This window comes from Anopheles cruzii, chromosome 2 (genome assembly GCF_943734635.1).
Source record: "Anopheles cruzii chromosome 2, idAnoCruzAS_RS32_06, whole genome shotgun sequence".
Classification (NCBI taxonomy): Eukaryota; Metazoa; Arthropoda; class Insecta; order Diptera; family Culicidae; genus Anopheles; species Anopheles cruzii.
The window spans coordinates 13,027,963-13,046,291 of NC_069144.1; the positions used below are offsets into that span (position 1 = coordinate 13,027,963).

General features: G+C 49.2%; 2 protein-coding genes across 2 annotated transcripts in view; both read right to left on the reverse strand.

Moving 5' to 3' along the window:
• Positions 1–209: 209 nt before the first annotated feature.
• LOC128269155 (eukaryotic translation initiation factor 3 subunit M) lies at positions 210–2,061 on the reverse strand. Its single transcript, XM_053006532.1, has 4 exons — positions 1,941–2,061; positions 1,538–1,818; positions 978–1,459; positions 210–912 (listed from the first exon to the last, which is right to left on the reverse strand). Exons 1-4 carry the CDS (start codon positions 1,983–1,985, stop codon positions 563–565), a joined length of 1,158 nt encoding a protein of 385 aa, XP_052862492.1. The 5' UTR covers positions 1,986–2,061; the 3' UTR covers positions 210–562.
• Positions 2,062–9,186: 7,125 nt separating this feature from the next.
• The window catches only part of LOC128278466 (uncharacterized), a 33,197-nt gene continuing 24,054 nt past the window's right edge, over positions 9,187–18,329 (reverse strand). The window contains exons 2-6 of the mRNA XM_053017195.1: positions 11,368–11,591; positions 10,505–10,649; positions 10,143–10,427; positions 9,402–9,515; positions 9,187–9,260 (exon numbers count right to left, since the gene is read on the reverse strand). Coding sequence (XP_052873155.1) covers positions 9,187–9,260; positions 9,402–9,515; positions 10,143–10,427; positions 10,505–10,649; positions 11,368–11,591 — 842 coding nt within the window. The remainder of the gene's footprint in view (positions 9,261–9,401; positions 9,516–10,142; positions 10,428–10,504; positions 10,650–11,367; positions 11,592–18,329) is intronic.

The window sequence follows — 18,329 nt, forward strand, 5'->3', positions numbered from 1 at the left end:
ACAACCGAATTCTGTTCTAACCACGAACCGAGCAGGATCGAACTCGAAAAGGGCAACATAAACATTTGACAGCTGTTTTGTAAAGGCAAATAGAAAAAGTTGACCGATGGCTGCAAAGCAGCGCCATCTTTCGCCCGTGGCACCGAAGTAATGTTTGTTATTCTTTCGTCGTAATTTAAAGAAACCGAAATAAGCCATTCGCGTTCAGGTGGTTCATGTCAAAGAGTTTATTGGAACGAAATTCCGCTTCAGCTGTTGACGAAGTCTCTTTTTTGTTTGATGGCGAACTAGTATGAACTCTGCGGCCCTCGAGGCACGCCAGCGGACCGGAGTTCGCCGGGGCCTCCTGGGCTGTTGTTGCTGTGGGGACAGTACCGCAAATCTTTCACTCGCTGCAAGTGCGAAAAAAATCACTCTTCTTGGACACCCCCTCTGTCGAATATGATCCTCGGAATTGTCTCTAGGTCTGAAATACTTCGTGTCTCTTCGTTTGTCGCTTCTACCGCGCTCGTTCGATTCGGCACCGGTAAAACCTTGTTAAATAGCAAATCACACGCACACTTCACTGCCGTTGCGCCAGCTCAGACTGAGCGGCGGCGACCGAGTTGATGTTGTCTTGAACGAGAGTAAGATTGCTTTTCCACGAGAGCAGCAAATCACGCAGCTGCTGCCACTGAGGTCGACTGAACGTCCGGTGCATGGTGCTGGAAATGTGAACCTTGCGGGCACGCTGGTCCATCCGGGCACGGACCAGCTTGGTTTTCAGCACCTCAATGATGAACGGTTCCACTTCCTCTTCGCTGATCTGCAGCTCCTCCTGCAGTTGGCTGAACGTCATATCTGGGTTGCTCTCAGCCAGCTGCATAAACGACAGCAGGCGCATCTTCTTAATGTTCTGTTCGTGGTTCAATCCTAGACAGACGAAGGGAACGGTTACAACCAACCCACGGAACGTACCACCTAACCGACCCATTTACCCTGAGAGTTGACGAATTCCTTGTGGTTCTTGTAGAACTGCAGATAGCTGGGGAGCTTTTCCGAGACAAACACCGACAGCAGATCATGGATCAGTTCGCCCTCCAAGAAACGGACCGGTTTCAGCGAAAGCAACGGATCGAGCAGGAAGGTGTTGGGATCGGCCAGCGCCGTAACAATGCACTTCATTGCATCTTCACGCGCGTAAGACGCGTTCTCGGCAGTATACGTTCCGAGCAGTTCGATCATTACCTTCGACGCCAGCTCACTGTTGGTGTCCTTCAGTACGTCATGGAGCAAACGGTAAAGCTTCTGCATCTGCTCGTTCGACGGTGGGCACTGGGCAAACTGGGCCTTCAGCTGATCGACCCCGGTAAACACTTCCTTCACCTGATTCACCTGTTTGGCCACTTGTACCAGGTGATAGTAGACGTGGTAGCGCAACGGCGAAGTCACCTCCAGATTGGTAAACAGACGCCACAAACTGTGGGACGAAAGAAACGCGATGAATGGCAGTCGCTACTTATGTTTTACAAAAATTGCACCACCGTCTGACACTCACGATTGCAAACAAACACGGGCCAGATTCGGCTCCTTCGCCTTGGTCATCTTGTCGCAAAAGGACAGAATCAGGTTCTCTCCGCGCTCCAGTGGAATGGAAACAACGATCGACACGACGCTGTTCAGGACGGCATCGATTTCCTCCGGTGTGTGCGTGTTGTCCTTGAAGCACACATCGCAAACACCGATGATCTTGTGCAAATCATCTTCGATGCCCTTGCTAGACTTTTCTTCGCTGATTTCGGCACCTAGCTTCTTGAAGAATTTCCGCAGCTCTTGCGCCTACAACAAATGGGGGGGGGAAACATAACCTCATTAGCTGGTCGCCGACATAGGGCGGCTTGTTTGGCCGGTGAATCAACGTCCGTTCGAATGGTTTCCGCCCGCTATGGGCGAACCGTTACCTGATCCTCGATCTCGGCATCGATGAAAACGGCTGGACCTTGCATTGTGCAGGCTTTAGATGATATTTTTGCACTACAAACGGACCAACACGTCGCAAAGACGAAAGCTAAGTTCAGAAAAAGAGCGACGTTCAAGTGACGTTTACGGTTTGACATTTGCGGCACTGCATCCCTAGCGGAACGTTCGATGAAACCCTTCAGAAACGCTGAATTGTTTATCGTTCGAATCCAAAACAAAATCTTCAATTTTATTCAAATTCTTCAATTTTATTCAAATTCTTCTTTTTATTCTTTTTTTCGTTTTTCGTTCGTTTTTTGGCCGCTAGGTTTCGCCCGTGCGGCAAAACTTCACGCACACACTCTCAACGGAATGAAATATTTCACGATTGCTTAAAACTTCGCGCACTTTGAAAATAATCGTTCGTAGTAATAACGGAAACTGTTCTCGGAAAAGGGCAAATGAAAAAATACACAATTATTGAAGGCATAATAAGACATCTTTGCTGCTTACTGATATGTAGAACGGGAGGAGGAGGAGTCCTTGCTAAAAATAAAAACGGGAATCAGCATTTTTGGCAAAAACGTTTAACAACGTATGGTACAGTCATCATTCATCACACGAGGAACACGGGTACCATTCGCTTTATATGTCAATATTTATTTTTCCTTTTTTGCCATTCATTTGTTCGTTCAATCTTTTCTGGTCTCGTCTCGTCTTGTCGTGTTTCGAAAATTGCTCTAAGGGTTTACATCCTACGATAGCTCCATCGAGAACCGTGCGCACGTGTTTAGTTGCCAGTCCCAGCGATTCCATTAACTCAGTTTTACTCGTTCTTTTGCACTACTTTCTCGTGTTTTTGCACTTTGCGCTACTTTGTCGTGCGTTTTTCACTTCGATCCAGCTCGCGATTTCCAAAATTTAACCATTAATTTGCTTTGCACGAGCCCACTCAGCACGCTCTGCCCGCGTTTGCTGATCTTTCTAGTTGCGTTCGGTGCCTGGGCGCAAACTTCAACGCACACGCTTGAACCGTTTGCGTACCGATAAAATATATTGGTTTAATAGATTTATTTCTTCTGGTTTTATTTTTTCTTCCATTGTTTATCACCATACACACACACGGACAATGTTACAGGTTTTGGTTTTCTTTTATTTCGATAGCATTACGATAGTGTTTTGGATTTACTTTTCTGATGGTTCTGTTAGGTTCTGCTTTGTGTTTAGTTTCTCCATCTCCAACACGTATGGCTTTCGCTACTCTGCTGATGGTGTTGACGTCAAACTACAATGGCAATTCGTTTTCGGATTGAGATAGTTTCAGTGTTTTCTTTTCAGGTTTCTAATTAAGGTTGGGTTAGAGATTTTTCCTTTGTTTTCTGCTTTTGGTTGAAAATGCTGTAATGGAATTTGGAACTACGTGTCGATTGTAGCCAATGCTCAGAAGTTATTCAATTGTAAATGTTTTGTTTTCGAACGTTGGCTTCAACAGTGGTTTCTAGTGCTTGCCTAACTGCCACCATGAACTGATACAAATAAGAAACACTAACAAAAGCGTGTGATTTTTCCTTCCATACCGCATTTCGGTGCTACAGTTCCGCTGTCGCTGTAGTGGACATAACATATGGATCTAATAATTTTTCTATTTAGATATATGCTTCTATGTTAATAATTTTTATATATATTTATATGTATCGTCGGAGTTGTATAAAATTATGTACAATCGGGGTGTGTGTGTTTCTGATTAACTGAAGCTGTTGTTCCTTCCCCAAGCGACGTGTTTTTTCTCTAATTGTTAATCTCAGTAAAATACGGCCTTGCCGTCAACTGTTTAGCGAAACGTAAAACGAAACAGAGTACAGCACACTACTTCGCAAAGAAAACGTTCCAATTAGACGTACTGACACAGTGAATAATGGGAAAAGGCAGCGGGTTTTCACGGCGTTGGTGACGTTACACTACAGTTTTGGAAAAGGTGTGCTTCAAAAAACATACACTTATTCTTTGAAACTTGAAAGTATCCATTAGCAGACTTCAGACCGTAATCAAACAACGGAAAAAAGAGGATTTGGTGCCCAGATCGGGGCGGTACAGGAAAATGAAGGCGAAAAAACGAGCCTCGAGCCTACGTTTTGTTTTACATTATCTTATATTTGACTATTCATTCATTGACTATTTCAATAACTATTCGTATGGTCGCCGAATTCAAAAAGGGAGAGAGCGATGGAAGGAAATGATTTGTTGAACACGCTTTCCTCCCTTCTGTTTTCTGTAATTCGAAATGGTACCGGCACCGGCCAGTCGGAAGTAGGAAGCGTCATCCTCCTTCTTCCCTTGGCCGAGAACGGGCTGGTAGGTTTTGGATATGTTGGACTCCAGTGGCCCGGCGGGGTTGGGGTTGTTGTTATGCTACACTGTGGCCATGATATAATGTTGCTGATGATTTTTGTTGCCTCCTCCGGTTCAATATGTCCTGTAATCCTGTGTTCCGATATGTGGGAATAAATGCATGATATAGTTGACCTTTTATAGACCTAGGGGTTTGGTTTTCTTTTTTCTTTGTTTGTTGTACACGATCACGGTTCACAGAGACATTCTGTGTCGAGAGATACTGTGCGTCCGTTCATCGTGTGAAAATGATTTCTCCTATTTTCCTTTAAGGGAATGACAGTTTTGTAAAATCGTTTGACAGTCAAACCATAAGTTCGGATACTCTTGATGCGCCTTCGCCTCAACTCTCGAGAGCTCGCGCGTTGCCTTCTTATCTTTGCTTAGTAGTTTACGTAGTTTGTCCCTCTCGTCCAGCTTGGCAGTTACCGCGGAAAGCAGGATCTTTTCCTTTCAATATTCTATTTGTTGTTGGTTTAAGTTGTCGTACGGTTCGATAAGGACTAGCTTCAACTATTCGAAAAAGAGATTCTCCCGTACGTCCCACCCATTAATACTTTCCAATGTGTTCGTATTTTTAAATATTACTATTGTCTCAGTGAATTGATGAATCGAATCGGTGAAGTAAGAGAGTTGCCGCGGATGTTCCCTCGTTTGTATTAAGCTTCAGTTGACTAATGGCTGCGTTCCCGACCCACGATGAGTTCGCTAGGTGCTACGTTGCAGAAGTTCAGAGGTTCACTTATGCTCGGCAACCTTTGGCTTTGTTTTGCTGTTGGATGCATCAACCATAGCCGCAAATTACGCGTCAAAATTTAAACAGTATGACGCAGCTACCGGTGTTTCTATTGAAAATTGTGCCATTGCTGCAGTTAAATGTTGTTCTGCCCTAGTTAAACGAAAAATTCGGTTTGCGAACTGGATTAACACGCACTACACAGACAGAAACATACTCGCATTGCCATCCCTATTAGCACACCCATCTTGTTTACATGTGCTTCACTATTAACCCCGCAAAGGATGCTGTGTGCAGACAAAAAACACAAATCAACCGAATCACCAAACGAAGCTCGTCATAATGACGATAGACTATGTATGGTTAGATAAAATTCAAAATGCTTGCAGCCCTAAGCTCTGGCTGGCACCTCCATTACGCCTGCGATCGTGGGATGCCCCTGTCTTCGCGATCGTCGCTCGTAGTTCGTGGCCACTCTCTCCTTCTTCCCTTCTCTGTGGGGATTTTATGTTTAAATTTTTGCCTACCATTTTACCGACTAAAAGTACGCTGGTTTGACTACATACACCTGCATCGGGTCGCACTATTAATTGTTTCTCGGTTCGAGGGGTGTAGAGTTTGGGAGGAGGGCGAGGGTATATGTATATATATCTATAATTTTTGTTTATATAATGTATGCAGCGTTATCATGCGTTATTGTTCTAGTTTCTCTGGGTTGCGTTCTGGGTAGTTCTGTCTGCCCTAGCCTTAGAAGCTTCGAAGCGAATGGAAAAAAGTGGTCGTAAAATCCGTTCGTCCGCCGCGATCGCGTGGCGGAATGGTTTCTTTTTTTACCTTCTCTCTGTTACTATGTGAATGCCTTTTTTGCGTTTTTGTTTGCTTGCTTGCGGAAAATGGGGAAAAAGGATGTTTTCGGAGGGACACACCGTGCCGTGTGTACCCTGCGCGCCTTGCCACAACAGTTCAGCTGTTCACCGTTGCCGTCAGGTTGTAAAAATTCTAAAAACTGCAAACTCTCGATCAGCCTTGATCAGCCTAAAAGTTGCGGGAGCTGTTGGAGGGAGGGGTCCTAAAGGAAGAAGATGTAGTACACTCGGGTTTGGTGCGCAACTTCCGCTCGGCAGCGATGAGTGTGGCGAGTGAGATCGTGATTCACCGAGCCACCGGGGCTAGAACGGAAGTGCCTGTAACACATCCCGGCCGCGTGCGCAGTTTTAGCTAATGATTGTATTTTGCCGTCTACAGTTGCAGTCTCTCTCGTTCGCCGGTCGCCACCCAAAAAACCTCGCAAAAGCTAATCCGATACGCTACGTTAAGATTCCCCACACGATCTCTTCTTCTACAGATGCAACGTGTGCCAAGTGTGTATGCGTGCGTGTGTGTGTGTGTGTGTGCCGAAATTGGCAGAGACGGTGAACGAAAACCGAGCATAAAATGCAACCTACAATGAATGGGGAGTGGCGCAACGGGATCGATAGTGACGGGCTACGCCGATGATCTGAGTTCCCTGTTTTCTAGGAAGTTCTGGTTTACGTTTCCCTTTCGCAAAGGTTCAAAATGTCAAACACTCGTTACGCGTTACGTGCGTTACGCTCGTGACTGCGGTGTGGTTTGCTTCAAGAGATTCGCTTAGGTACAGAATTGAGATAGTTTGAGAAATAAACCAGCTTTGTTGTCCACCTTCGTGGTCGGTGAGTGTCGTGAACTGTGCGTCGAACTGGCCACAAAAAGTATGTGATGTTGGAACTGGCTTCTCAATGTTCGTTGTCGTTGTGCAAATGCTGTTTACAAGTCCCATAAACGGCTTACCAACGGGCGGTGCATGGAGGCGCATGGTGGCGTATGGAGGCTGCTACCGACAGTGTATGAAAGTAGAGTCACACAGTAAACGCTTTCACTGCGTATGTTTCATTGGTTGGTTTGTTTGGTTTTCTTGTTCGTTTAGCTACATACCCTAAGTTAGATTAAGACTTTTGTTTTTCTACACACCGTGTATCCAATAGCTTCCATTCCATTCGTTCCGTAAGCAGCAGGCCAGCAGCTACTGCTGCCGGTTGCCGCTTGTGCCGGATCGTTTTCACTTTACGATATTGTACAATTTACAACGCCGAGGTTGACAGAAAAACACCCATCATTCCCCGCTCTACAATGCTGCGCGCGCGGGATCCTGCAGCGCAAGCGGCAACAAAATAAACTTTGAGACTCGGGAGACGCGGGACGCGCCTCTACGGTATGTATAACATTATTCGTAGCCACCAGAGCTCGCATACCGTATGAACCCGAACGAAGGACATAAAGCAGGAAGGACAGGGTTTGCATTCCTATTACATTACATTAATTATTAAGCTAAGCTTCCTTCTCTTCGCAGAGCTGTACACGATTAACATTAAAAATTTGGTTACTTTAGTTCTGCCCTTTTCTGTTTCGCTTTTCCACAGGATCCGCACATCGATCCGATGCTCGCTTTATAATCTGTGTGCTACACTTTTTTTTAAATCTTCGATTGTTCATTTTCTCTCTTTCTTTCTTTTTTTTCTCTAATTATGCTATAGTAAGATTTGACTTCTCCTTATTCTCGTTAATCTTAATTGCTGCCGCTAAGATAGCTGCAAAGTTTTAGGTTTTTTTTCTCATTCTTTAATGTTTTTTGTTCTTCTTTATGTTTACCGTATGCATTATATGGTATAATTGTTTTCAGTTAATTGCTAGTGTTCGAGTTGTTGTTGTTGTTGCTCTTGGGTTTTCACCTGTCGCTTCTTCGCGTTGCTTCCGTTTGTTCGTTTGCTTTAGTTGTGGGTACACTGTTTAACTCCCTTTTGTTTCAATATACACCCTGCGCGGTTTTTGATGACCAACCAGACAGTCCTGCAAAGTGTAGAGAACGGAAAGAACATTAACCACGAGCAGCAACGGGCACTAAAAAAAGCGTACTTGGCGCCGTAAGTAAGCGCCGGTGATAAAACAAAGATCCAAATAAAGCATTGAAGCGAATCGAATTGTAGTGGCCAGAAACGAGTACTAAGCGCTGCAAACTAACTTGGGTTGGCTTGGGCCCAACGAACGTTCTACTTGACACTGACATTGGAATGGCAGGAATCAGTGCGCGTATGTGCGTGTGTGTGTGTGTGCATGTGGAAAATGATAAACCAAAGGAGTAAAACCACACCACAGGCGGCCAACCGGAACACGGAACCGGGCCGGTGTTGGGTTACTTACTTCATATAGTGCCGAAAAAATTGTTCTCCAATTTGCGTGATTTTTGCGTTAGCGTCGTTCGTTTGAATGAATGATGTTTGGTAAGAGACATTTGGCGTCGTTATTCAGTCGTCGTGTAGTGGTGTTGGTGTTGGTGGTGGTAGTAGTGATGGTAGTAGTGTTGGTAGTAGTGACGGTGGCGACAGTGGTTGTTGCTTTGCTTTGCATTCTGCTGGATGTCTGGATGGACGTGTGGTTCGTGGGTCTCACTTCCGCCAGAGACGCTCCAGCGGCTAGTAGCCGCGACCCGGTGGTCGTCCCAGGGCTCAGGCAGCTGCATCTCTGGCGGTAAGTGGTGCTCGCTCAAGCGTCGTAACTGTTTAGTGGACAATCCGTCGTTCCGTTTGTGTTGTGCTCTTCATCATTTTCATCAACTTCATGCTTCACGCTCCTTGGCCGCTAGGCTAGCGCGGTACCGGACCGCGAACCCGCATCGTACCGGATGTTGATGGCGTGCACGCGCCGTCGCTGCTGTTGCTGCTCGGGAAGGTGGCCTCGGCCTCACGATCGTCCGATCGAAGGGACGCGCGACTCCTTCCGCGCGTGCTGCCCCATCCGGTCCGGTACCGCGCTGCATAGCATTACTGTTGTTGTTGTTGTTGTTGTTTTACCATTGCTTTTGATTTTGTTTTAGTCTCTCTTTCCCCGTTCTCTTCCTGTCGCTCGCTTTCCTCTCTCGCTCTTTCTATCGTTCGCTCGTTCACTCACTCGCTTTCGCTCTCTCTCTCTCTTACACTCACATCATCACACGCTCGTTCGCTCGCTCGCTCTCTCTCTGTCATTACCATTCTCTTGCTCTCTCTCTCTGTCACTCGCTCATCAGACAAACCACTCGTCTTTCTGTGAGGTTTGTTGCGATAAATCCGGACCTAATTGTCGTAATTTGCCAGGCACCAAATGGGACGGACTTTGGCCATCAATTTGTGTGGAATGCGGAGGTACCCTGCAAAAGATGGCGAAGGTTACAGTTAGTCGTTGGTGGGTCGGGCCGGAAATGCAAAGGAACGGTGGAACCGCGATTGGAAATCGGGTTAACAGGGAAGGTGGGACATGGGTGTGACGTCGGGTGCAAGAAATCAATTACCTAATGGTCCCGCAGGGTGATGCAAGTTTCCCGAAGCAGGTAGCGTTGTTGTTTCCCGCGGCAGAGTTCCTTGTAGATGCTTCGATGAACCGTTCGATTCGATCATCTGGTTCACTGAGCTCACGCACACGCCAAGGTGTCGTACCAGGGCACGGTGACACGCGAAACGTGCGATTGCGAGTGGTGATCGAATTTCGATGGGGTTGCCGATGGATCACGTTCGGGTTCGGGTTGCCGTTGTTCAGAGACGGGTTCGGTTCGCGTTGGGATTGATCGTTTGGTTCAGCATTCAGATTGCGGGTTTACCATAAAAGTACAAACAAAAAACGAATGATGAGAAAACCGAAACCATGAGCCAGTGTGGAAAGAAAGACGAAACAAGTAGATGATCGAGCGATGGTTTACAGCCAGCGGCCTACGGAACACCAACGACACGCTTTAATTTGATTCAAAAGCAATCTAGAGATACGGGCGCGGTCCTGGCTGGATGCGCCACAGGCTGTCTTAGTGCCAACTGGGCACAAACGCGCACACACACACACACAACATATACCACTATGATGCAAATCGATAACAATTCATTCGACTAACGAGCAAGCAGCACAGGTAACCGTCTACAAAATTCAAAACGGAACGGAAAACAATGCTACCGACAATGCTACTACCGCGACGGCCTAAACATCGCCCGATCACTGCAACAGAGAGCATTGGGACCTACGGTTGTGGCACACACACACTTACATTGTATCGAAGAGTGCAGCTGGTTTGGGGTGCTGCGTGAGTTCCGCGCGTACACGCAGATCGCGACGCCGGCGATGCACCCGCACACGACCAAACTGCTGACCCCGATCAGCACGACCCACGTCAGGTCCATGCCGAAGATCGTGTTCATGTAGCGATCGGGCCCGGGGCACAGCCCGATCGTTTCGTCCGACCCGTCCGCACAGTGGTTCACACCGTCGCACCGGAGGTCCTGGTGTATGCAGTAGTCCTGCAGCGCGCACCGGAAGTCGGCACAGTTGAGTTCTAAAAAGCGGCAGGTTAGGGTTGCAGGGCAAAGCAATTCCGAAGGAACGACCGCGCGCGCTCGCTCGGTCACTTACTGGAATCCTTGAAGGATGTGATGACCATCTTGAAACCGTTCGTCTCCGTGCCCCAGTTGTCGGTCACGTACTTAAAGGTGAGAAAGTTCGTCTTCGTGAGCAACACTCCCACTGATTGTTTTGTGTCCTTGCAGGTCAGATCCGCCTGGAAGGGGGAAAGGGGGGTGAAGCAGAACTTTAATAATTTTTGCCTGGCCCCTGGCTGGGCGGTAGATAATAAATGAGATAAGTTAGGCAAAGAATATGTCATCTCCGTCCGTCCGAGCTCCGGGATGTCACTCCAGGGCGAATGGGGCAGATGACAAACGCGGCGGCTCCCGAATTGTTTGGCTCCCACAGCACAATCTGCACTCTCTCTCTTTCTTTCTGTCTCTTTCGGAGATAATGATGGGCTGATTGGGGCGCCATATTTAAAACGCTGGCCCGACGCCATTGTCTTGGCCGCGCGGTCTGTGGGCGCCCTTTCCGGACGTTAATGGCGATAAGCTTGGCCATAATTGTTGTTTAAGCTGCTTGTAATCGTAATGACGAAGGAGAAACGGTGACCCGGCGCTGGTTACTGCTGCCACTATGCCAGACGATGGATGGCGCACTAGATCGCGCTCCCGCGATGGTTGGCACGATACTTAATACGTCAGTTTTTCCGCGAAAACTTTGCCCCACTCAACGCGAAGGGCGAGTGGGGCGAAAAGCGTAAAGTTAAAAAGTTGAAACTATCACTCGGCGAGAACCGGAGATTTCATTAATCATGCTTCTTTTGCTGCTCCGGATGACGGCCCCCGGTGACCCCGTGGACTCATGATCTATCTCTCTCTATAAGGAATGATAAACCCGACACTTTCCAGACAGTAGCCCTTACTTACCTTATACGTCCCGACGGCGTGCGCACCGTCATATACATACAAATGGTCGTTACAGTCTAGTTGCAGCGTATCGAAGCGCAACATAAAGCGCTGCAGTATGGAGTGTGTTTGAAACGTGAACCCACAGTTTAGGTTCCGCTCGTTCCTCGACACGAGGGTAGCACCATCTATTTTTCTATAAAGTAACTGTAGAAAATGATTTTTACAGATCGATTCCACGTAATCTGAAAAAGAGAGAAAGAGAATAGGTTAGGCTACGCTTATCGATCGGTTGTTCGGAACGTAAACTGAGGCTCAAAATGGACAGCGAACTAACTTTTAAAGGCGCCCCGGATACTGACAGGTTGTGAATAAAAATGGAACCCCGCGGGGTCTTTTTGTGCGAAACCGCGAAACAATACCGCAAAACAATCCGCTCCGTTGTGATTAAACAAAATGACGCCAAAAGCAACAGAGGGGAAAATGATGCCGTAAAAGGCCAATATATCCGTGCGACAATATGGACCCTTCTTCAGATTTGCAATCCGCTTCCGATGGATGGTTTTGTGGTTTCGCGCTGTACACAACTATCTCGCCGGTTCCCCGCCCAAGTTGACCGCCCTCATGCCCTGCGGCTTGCTGAAGAGGATTCTGCTTTGCGAACTTCGCGCCAAACTGGGAAGTCAAGTTTGAAGTTTTGGGCCCCCGTTCCGGTGGGGGAACGGGCGGGCTGTGTAAATCGCAGCGAAGTCGCCCGGAAGCACGATAGATCGGATCTCGGTTCCCGGATCGACGCGCGGATCGATTGGGTCGCCGAAGTTAATGAAAGTTTCACCGGAATTGACAGCAGACGGGGAGCAGACCGGGAGGCCAGGATGCGATAGCCCTGCGGGAGCTTTTCCGATGATACCTCCATCGGTCCGTCGGTCAACGGTGAAGTTGGTTATTTTTTCATATTTCATTTTGTGGTTCGGCCAGATATCGCGCTGTCACCGGCAACGAGTGCGCACGAATCGATGGGCTGATGTTTTATTAACTGAAAATATTGACCTCGGGAAAACTCCCGTACTACAGTACCGTGTAGATACGTCAACGATTTGGCAAATTTACCGTACCTACATTTTCCATTGCGTTTTGGCCGTTATCGACTTAAGCTAATCTTTCGATTTTGGTCCTTTTGTTTTCTATTCGACTCAAACAGTGTGACAGTTTACGGGCTACGGGAATGGGAAAAAATCACAGAAGCCCATATAGGGGGGTTGCCATGGAGACCATTTGTTTTTTGTAGTGGAGCTTTTGCACAAAATCTTGCATCGTAAGGCAAATCAATAGTGGACAATATTTCTAAATGCTTATACTGTTCCAATGTAAGCATATTATATTGAACTGAGTCGCTTTCGGTCTTCCAGAACGTTTCACCAAGAATCAAGCACCAAAAATTCCTTTGAAAGAGACTCAACACTACAAATCGGGCTGTTACAAATAAACCTATCGCCAGGCAGCCATTCAATCTTGGCCAATAAGTTGCCGAAAAAAAATGTCTAAATAAGCTTACCATGTAGTGACACGCTTTACATAGTAATTCCTTCAGAACGAAAGCTTCATTAGCTTCCGCGAAGGGTGCTTATTTTCCAGCCCACTGCCGGATTCCGCATGCTAATGGGCACCACGCAAAACGGTGTCACACTGCAGGTTGTGGTTTTTGGAACATCAAAAACCACAACACACACGAACACGGACCAACCCGAATGTGCCTTCCTTCCGCTAGCCGATTGCTGATTACGATTCGTAAATAATACAAAAAGCTTCGCACCCGCGCTCAATTATGCTCAATTAAAAAGTAATTACAATCCACCGGCTCGAGCCCAGGTCCCGGGCGCATGTCACATTAGAAAGGATGCCGGTCAGATGTCGCCGGTGTCGGTGCACTTGACACGAACGTGCCCCGATTCCGTTGCGCCTCTCTCTCTCTCTCTCAGGCTAAGGTGATGAGGCAAATCACGTTTCCGGTAGCGCCAACCGCATCATCAAGATCTTATCGATTACATTACGCCCGGCCGCCGGGAATTAGTACCTCGCCGGGATGCGCCAAGGAGTGCCTCGGTGAAGACATTGTTGGGACGCGACGCGGCGTACGCTCACGTACGCCATCGCCACCAACATGCGTCCATTTGGAGGCTGCTGGCGTTTTTGCTGTCTCTAGGTGAGCATCTTCCGGGGCTGTTGACACTTGACACAGGCGAGCCGTGCGATGCCAGGCCAGGCGCCAGTGTCTGTGTCAGTGTGGGCCAAAGGGCACTCGTGGCACACTTGGCACCACCACCCGCGACTGGCACAATTTGAGCTTCGAAAACAGGGCGCGTCCTTCCACTTCCCGAGACCGAAACCCCGGAACGTGATGGCGGCGACACGATAAGGGTCTGAACGTGCGTTTCCTTCTGCATCGCCCTGCCGGTGGTGGCGCGAAAAATTAATAGCGACCGAAACAATAGCACGGGGTGCTTTTGCGTCCTCTGGGCGTCCTTTTAGCAGTCCGCCCCCAGGAGAAGACGGCGCGCAGACGACGACGCCGAGACCCAAAACAGAGAAGCCAACAACCGAAAGAACGAAAGAACGGGCTTCCGGCTCAAGTGGACACTTTACTCTAACCTTTCTGTCGGGCACTCTCTCGCTCTCTCGCTTTCTCTTTTACTCTTTTTCCACTGCTCGGCTCCGTTCTAATCCTTCACACGCAGCACAACGCTGAGGCGAAGGATGTCGTGATATGATGCCGTTTTTTGAGGCCCTACATTCGTGCCGTGTTTTCATGTCCTTCATTTCGGTGCTCCCAATGCCCGAAGAGGGGGAGGATTCGTTGGCCACCGGTTCCTCCACCGGGTCTGGGCTAATCTGTTTCTGTTTTCTGTTGTTGAAGTGGCCCACTTCAGCGCTCGGTTCAGGGGCGCTTGAAAGTGAAAAGATCACCAATTAGCGACCCACTACAACTAATTTCTCTGGGACCGCGCGGGGGGGACGCCCCAAATGTTGTTCTAGGTTATGGACGAGGCTGCCCTGCTATTAGTCGCTTCGCTGACCTTTAGAGAACGATTAGAATTTAAACTCCTTTTTCCCACCATAGTAGGGTTTAGTGGTCGGGATAGGAAGGAAGGACTTTTGTTATGCTTTATTCGTCTCCAACTCTCCCCGTGATGGTCCCAAAGTTTCGCTGTTAACTTCATGGTCAAAATGGATAATGGCGGAGCGCAAGTGAATGAAGATCCATGTTTTTGTCCGTACTTCAATAAGATTGTACAGATCAATTGTAATCAAAGGATCGACGAGGACCTTTGGGGCTTTCTTTTGTTTCCCCGGTGTCTATTAAGAGTCCACCACAAATCGTAATGCTGCCTTCGGAAAGGGGTAGCCCCGTACGGCGAAGGGAGAGCTCAGAAAGCATCATCCGCTCGCTGGGCAGCCCCACTATCATCGGATTTAATGTGGTGCCACGACATAACCACAGCGCATTTCCGGTTCCGCCCACTCTTGCCCCGGGACCTCGAGGATTGTTGATTTTCTTCCCCACCCAACAGTTCCCGGCCACCGAACCGAAAGCGAAAGGTGAACAAAGATCGTCACCCGGACGGACGCCGCCTGATAAGACCCACACGGTCTCTCTCTCTGTGTGTGTGTGTGTTGAGTGGGTTTTCGGTCTCCGTTCGCGGCCGGCGCACAGGAAATGCCGGATGCCGGGGTCACAAGAACAACAACACCGGCAAGCGCAAGCCCGGAACCCGGTCGTGTCCCCGAAATCATCGTTGCGTGAATTTCATCAGTGGGAAAACTCCATTTTATCTCCTTTCGCAAGCGAGCCAGCGAGCGCAAGGCGGCCCGGCCGGCAAACCGGCACGGGCGGCGAGGGTCTTAGAGTGCGACACCGGAATGATCAAAGGACTAATGTGCCATTCTCGATTCTCTTCCTACTTTTCTGCATGGCTTAACGATTGCGGCTGGCCGTGGGGTGGTGTGTGGCGAAGCTCGGGAAACTCGGAAGGATGCCGTCGTCCCCGTGGACCTTTCCCGCCGTACATACGTCAGCACACACACACACTGCGCACTGACAAACGGGGAGGTGCGCTGACGAACACGTGACAGCCCGGTGCGTATATTTCGCTTCGCATTGATGTCGAGTTCGACCGGAATGGATCCACCATCTATACTCGAGGTGTCTCCCCGGGTTGGCGCAATGTTTCGCGCGTGCATGCATGTGTGTGTATGGTTCTCTCCGAAGACGGCTTCTGCGGCGAAATCCCTTTAATCGTAGCAATTTATAAATTTCTATACCAGCCGGTGGAGGAGCGCCGCTGGCGCCGTTGTTACCGCTACGGAACACGCGACCCTCGCTCGATACGGAGCGGGCTTCGGTAAGGGTCTTTCGATGGCCACCACCGGGTATCTCCATATGGCAGCGGGGCATGGGTCAGTGGTCCAAATTAGACTCGCTGCGTCGCAGCGAAGACGATTCAATTTGAGTGTCTCCAGCCCAGGTCCAGGCCCAGCCACCCAGCATATCCTTTTTCGTGTGGCCCACGGATTACGGACCAATGGCGCATCTGGCGCCACTGCGGTTCGCGTAGTCGAACCGAACACCGAAATTTAAACAATTCGAACGGATCGGATCGTCCGGAGGAGATTAGCCCGAAATGCAATTGGTTCGGGCGTTGTAAGGCGACGAACAAAATGACGGACGCCCAGGAGGGTGTTTAAACTATCTTCGGCTTCACAGTTCGGGCAGATATCGACATCTTATCGGAAAGCGCTTAAGAAGCATTAATGTGCCTCGGTTTTTTCGGTCCTAACGACGGCGGACGGATACGACCCCGGTTCGGGCGAGGACACATAAAAGTGTTCAGTAAAATTTAACGCCAACGCCAGTCAGCCAGCCAGCCAGCTCGTTTGGCCTCGTTTCGTTAGGCCAAAAATCCATAGCCAGTATATCGGGGCCCGTCGTGCGCGTAATGAGCTTAAATTAGAACGAATAATCCACTCTCATTTGGGCCATTCCATTAGTGCATCGGTGGGGTGGGGTGGCGGGAGACCTTTCACCATCCGGCGCGCACACCATCCGTCCCGATCCCTTTTTCCGGCTCGGGTGCCCGGGGCCAGGGCCGGGGCGGGGCAATCACATTTTCCCATCTGCCCTGCCGGTTTTGCCGCCTAATGGCGCTGACGGGTTGCCCCGTGTGTGTGTCGGTGTCGGTGCTGGGAAAATCGATCCAAGTTCGAAGATACATGACCGCACGAGCGGCCCGGAATGGGCTACGGTTACGACGTACCCACAACCCACACGTGTCTGTGTGTGTGTGTGTCTGTGTGGGTTAGAGAGACTTTCGCGAGATGATCAAATTAATAATCGTTCCGAGCATCGCAAGACATTAGCGAAGGAATGTGGGCGCCCGATTGTGGGGCGCTCCTTCAGGGCTTGGGATAAGAAAAACCCTGCGCCTGAGCTGGGCTGCCTTTTGCATACTTCTTCCCGGCGGCGACGAGTAGGCTGAGTAACACGAGCGCAGATGTTGCTACGGGCAACGAATGCATATGCTCGACCCACACGCAGAGGAACATGCGCGCCGTTTCACTAATAGTTTGAATTTTGCAAATATGCTCCCGATCGTGGGCGTCCATGTTCGCCCTTCTTGTGGGACCTTTTTCCCTCCCTGTTTTTGTTGGTCTTGCTAGCTACCAACCCGTCCCCGTACACCAGAAAAGCCAGAAATCATATTTACCAATCGCAAAGGAAAACTTTCTCTCCAGCGAAACCTCCACTCAGCTCCGACTTTGGTGTGTTTTATGCTTGCCCCAGGCGGTGCTCCACACCGGGCGTCAAGAGTTCCTACGTCGAGTTCCTCAAGAAAATCTTGGTTCAACATCATCACAGCACAGCGGCGGGTGGGGGGAACCACGTTCCGCAACACACGAAGGGACAAAAAATTACTACGCCTTCGGACGGAACATGGAGAATGTGGCCGCAACTACTTAAAGGAAAACGAGTCCGCAACAGAACGAGATGTACGTTGTGGCCGTAATGGGGCACAACACATCGTAATCCTTTACCGATGTCTGTGTGACTCTCCCCGGGACCCGGAAGTCTCCGGCCAGCACACGATCGTCTCCAGCGACGGTCCCAGCTCAACAGGGACGCGTCTCAGAAGTCGCCTTTTTTTGGCGCGTGCTGTTCCATTATAAACATCATCATAAATAATACATACAATCATATTCAATTTCCATTTCCCCAAACAGCACCCTCAGCCACATCCGGGGCTGCGAGTACGCGCACCGGATGTTCGGAAAAGCCTCGCAGCGGAGGCTCGCACGGCTCCGTTGCCGGTGCTGAGTTTGCTTAAGAACTTGCGAACCGCGGGCGCTTGTAGCTCGGTCTGTGTTGTCGGTTTGCCTCGCGGTTTGTGTCCCTAGCAGATCGGGTCGCGAAATCGACCGGGATGCGATGTGCGTTATGTACATTATTTCGTTCCGTTCTAATTTGCTGCCCTGGACATCTCGCATCACGATACAATGGCGATGGCGATTGGCGTTCCTTTTCGACACTGCGGCTGGAGTCTCAACATGGGATCCAACCGAACCGAGTTTGGAGCCTGACCTAGATCACTATTTTTAGAGTAAGCAACGGAAGCCATCTGGGCAGCAGTCCGCCCCGTGTGGAGAAAGTTTCCGCCATCGCTGCTGAGGCCACGCCTGATGAGTCTAATATTAGAAGAACCGTTTCAAGCGCTTCGAAATTCATTTCGCCCGTAGGTGTGTGATGAAACCGATCACGTTCCGTCCATTTGTTCGTGCCCAGGGCGTCACCGTGAGTTGTGAGATAAAAGTTGGCCCGGACGCGAAAAGTTAGTCCGCGCCCGAAGGTAGTTAGCTCCCGCTAAACATATTCTCCAGGACCGCTCCGAGGACCTCTGTCTAATGTCGGCCTTTATAAGGGGCCGTGCATC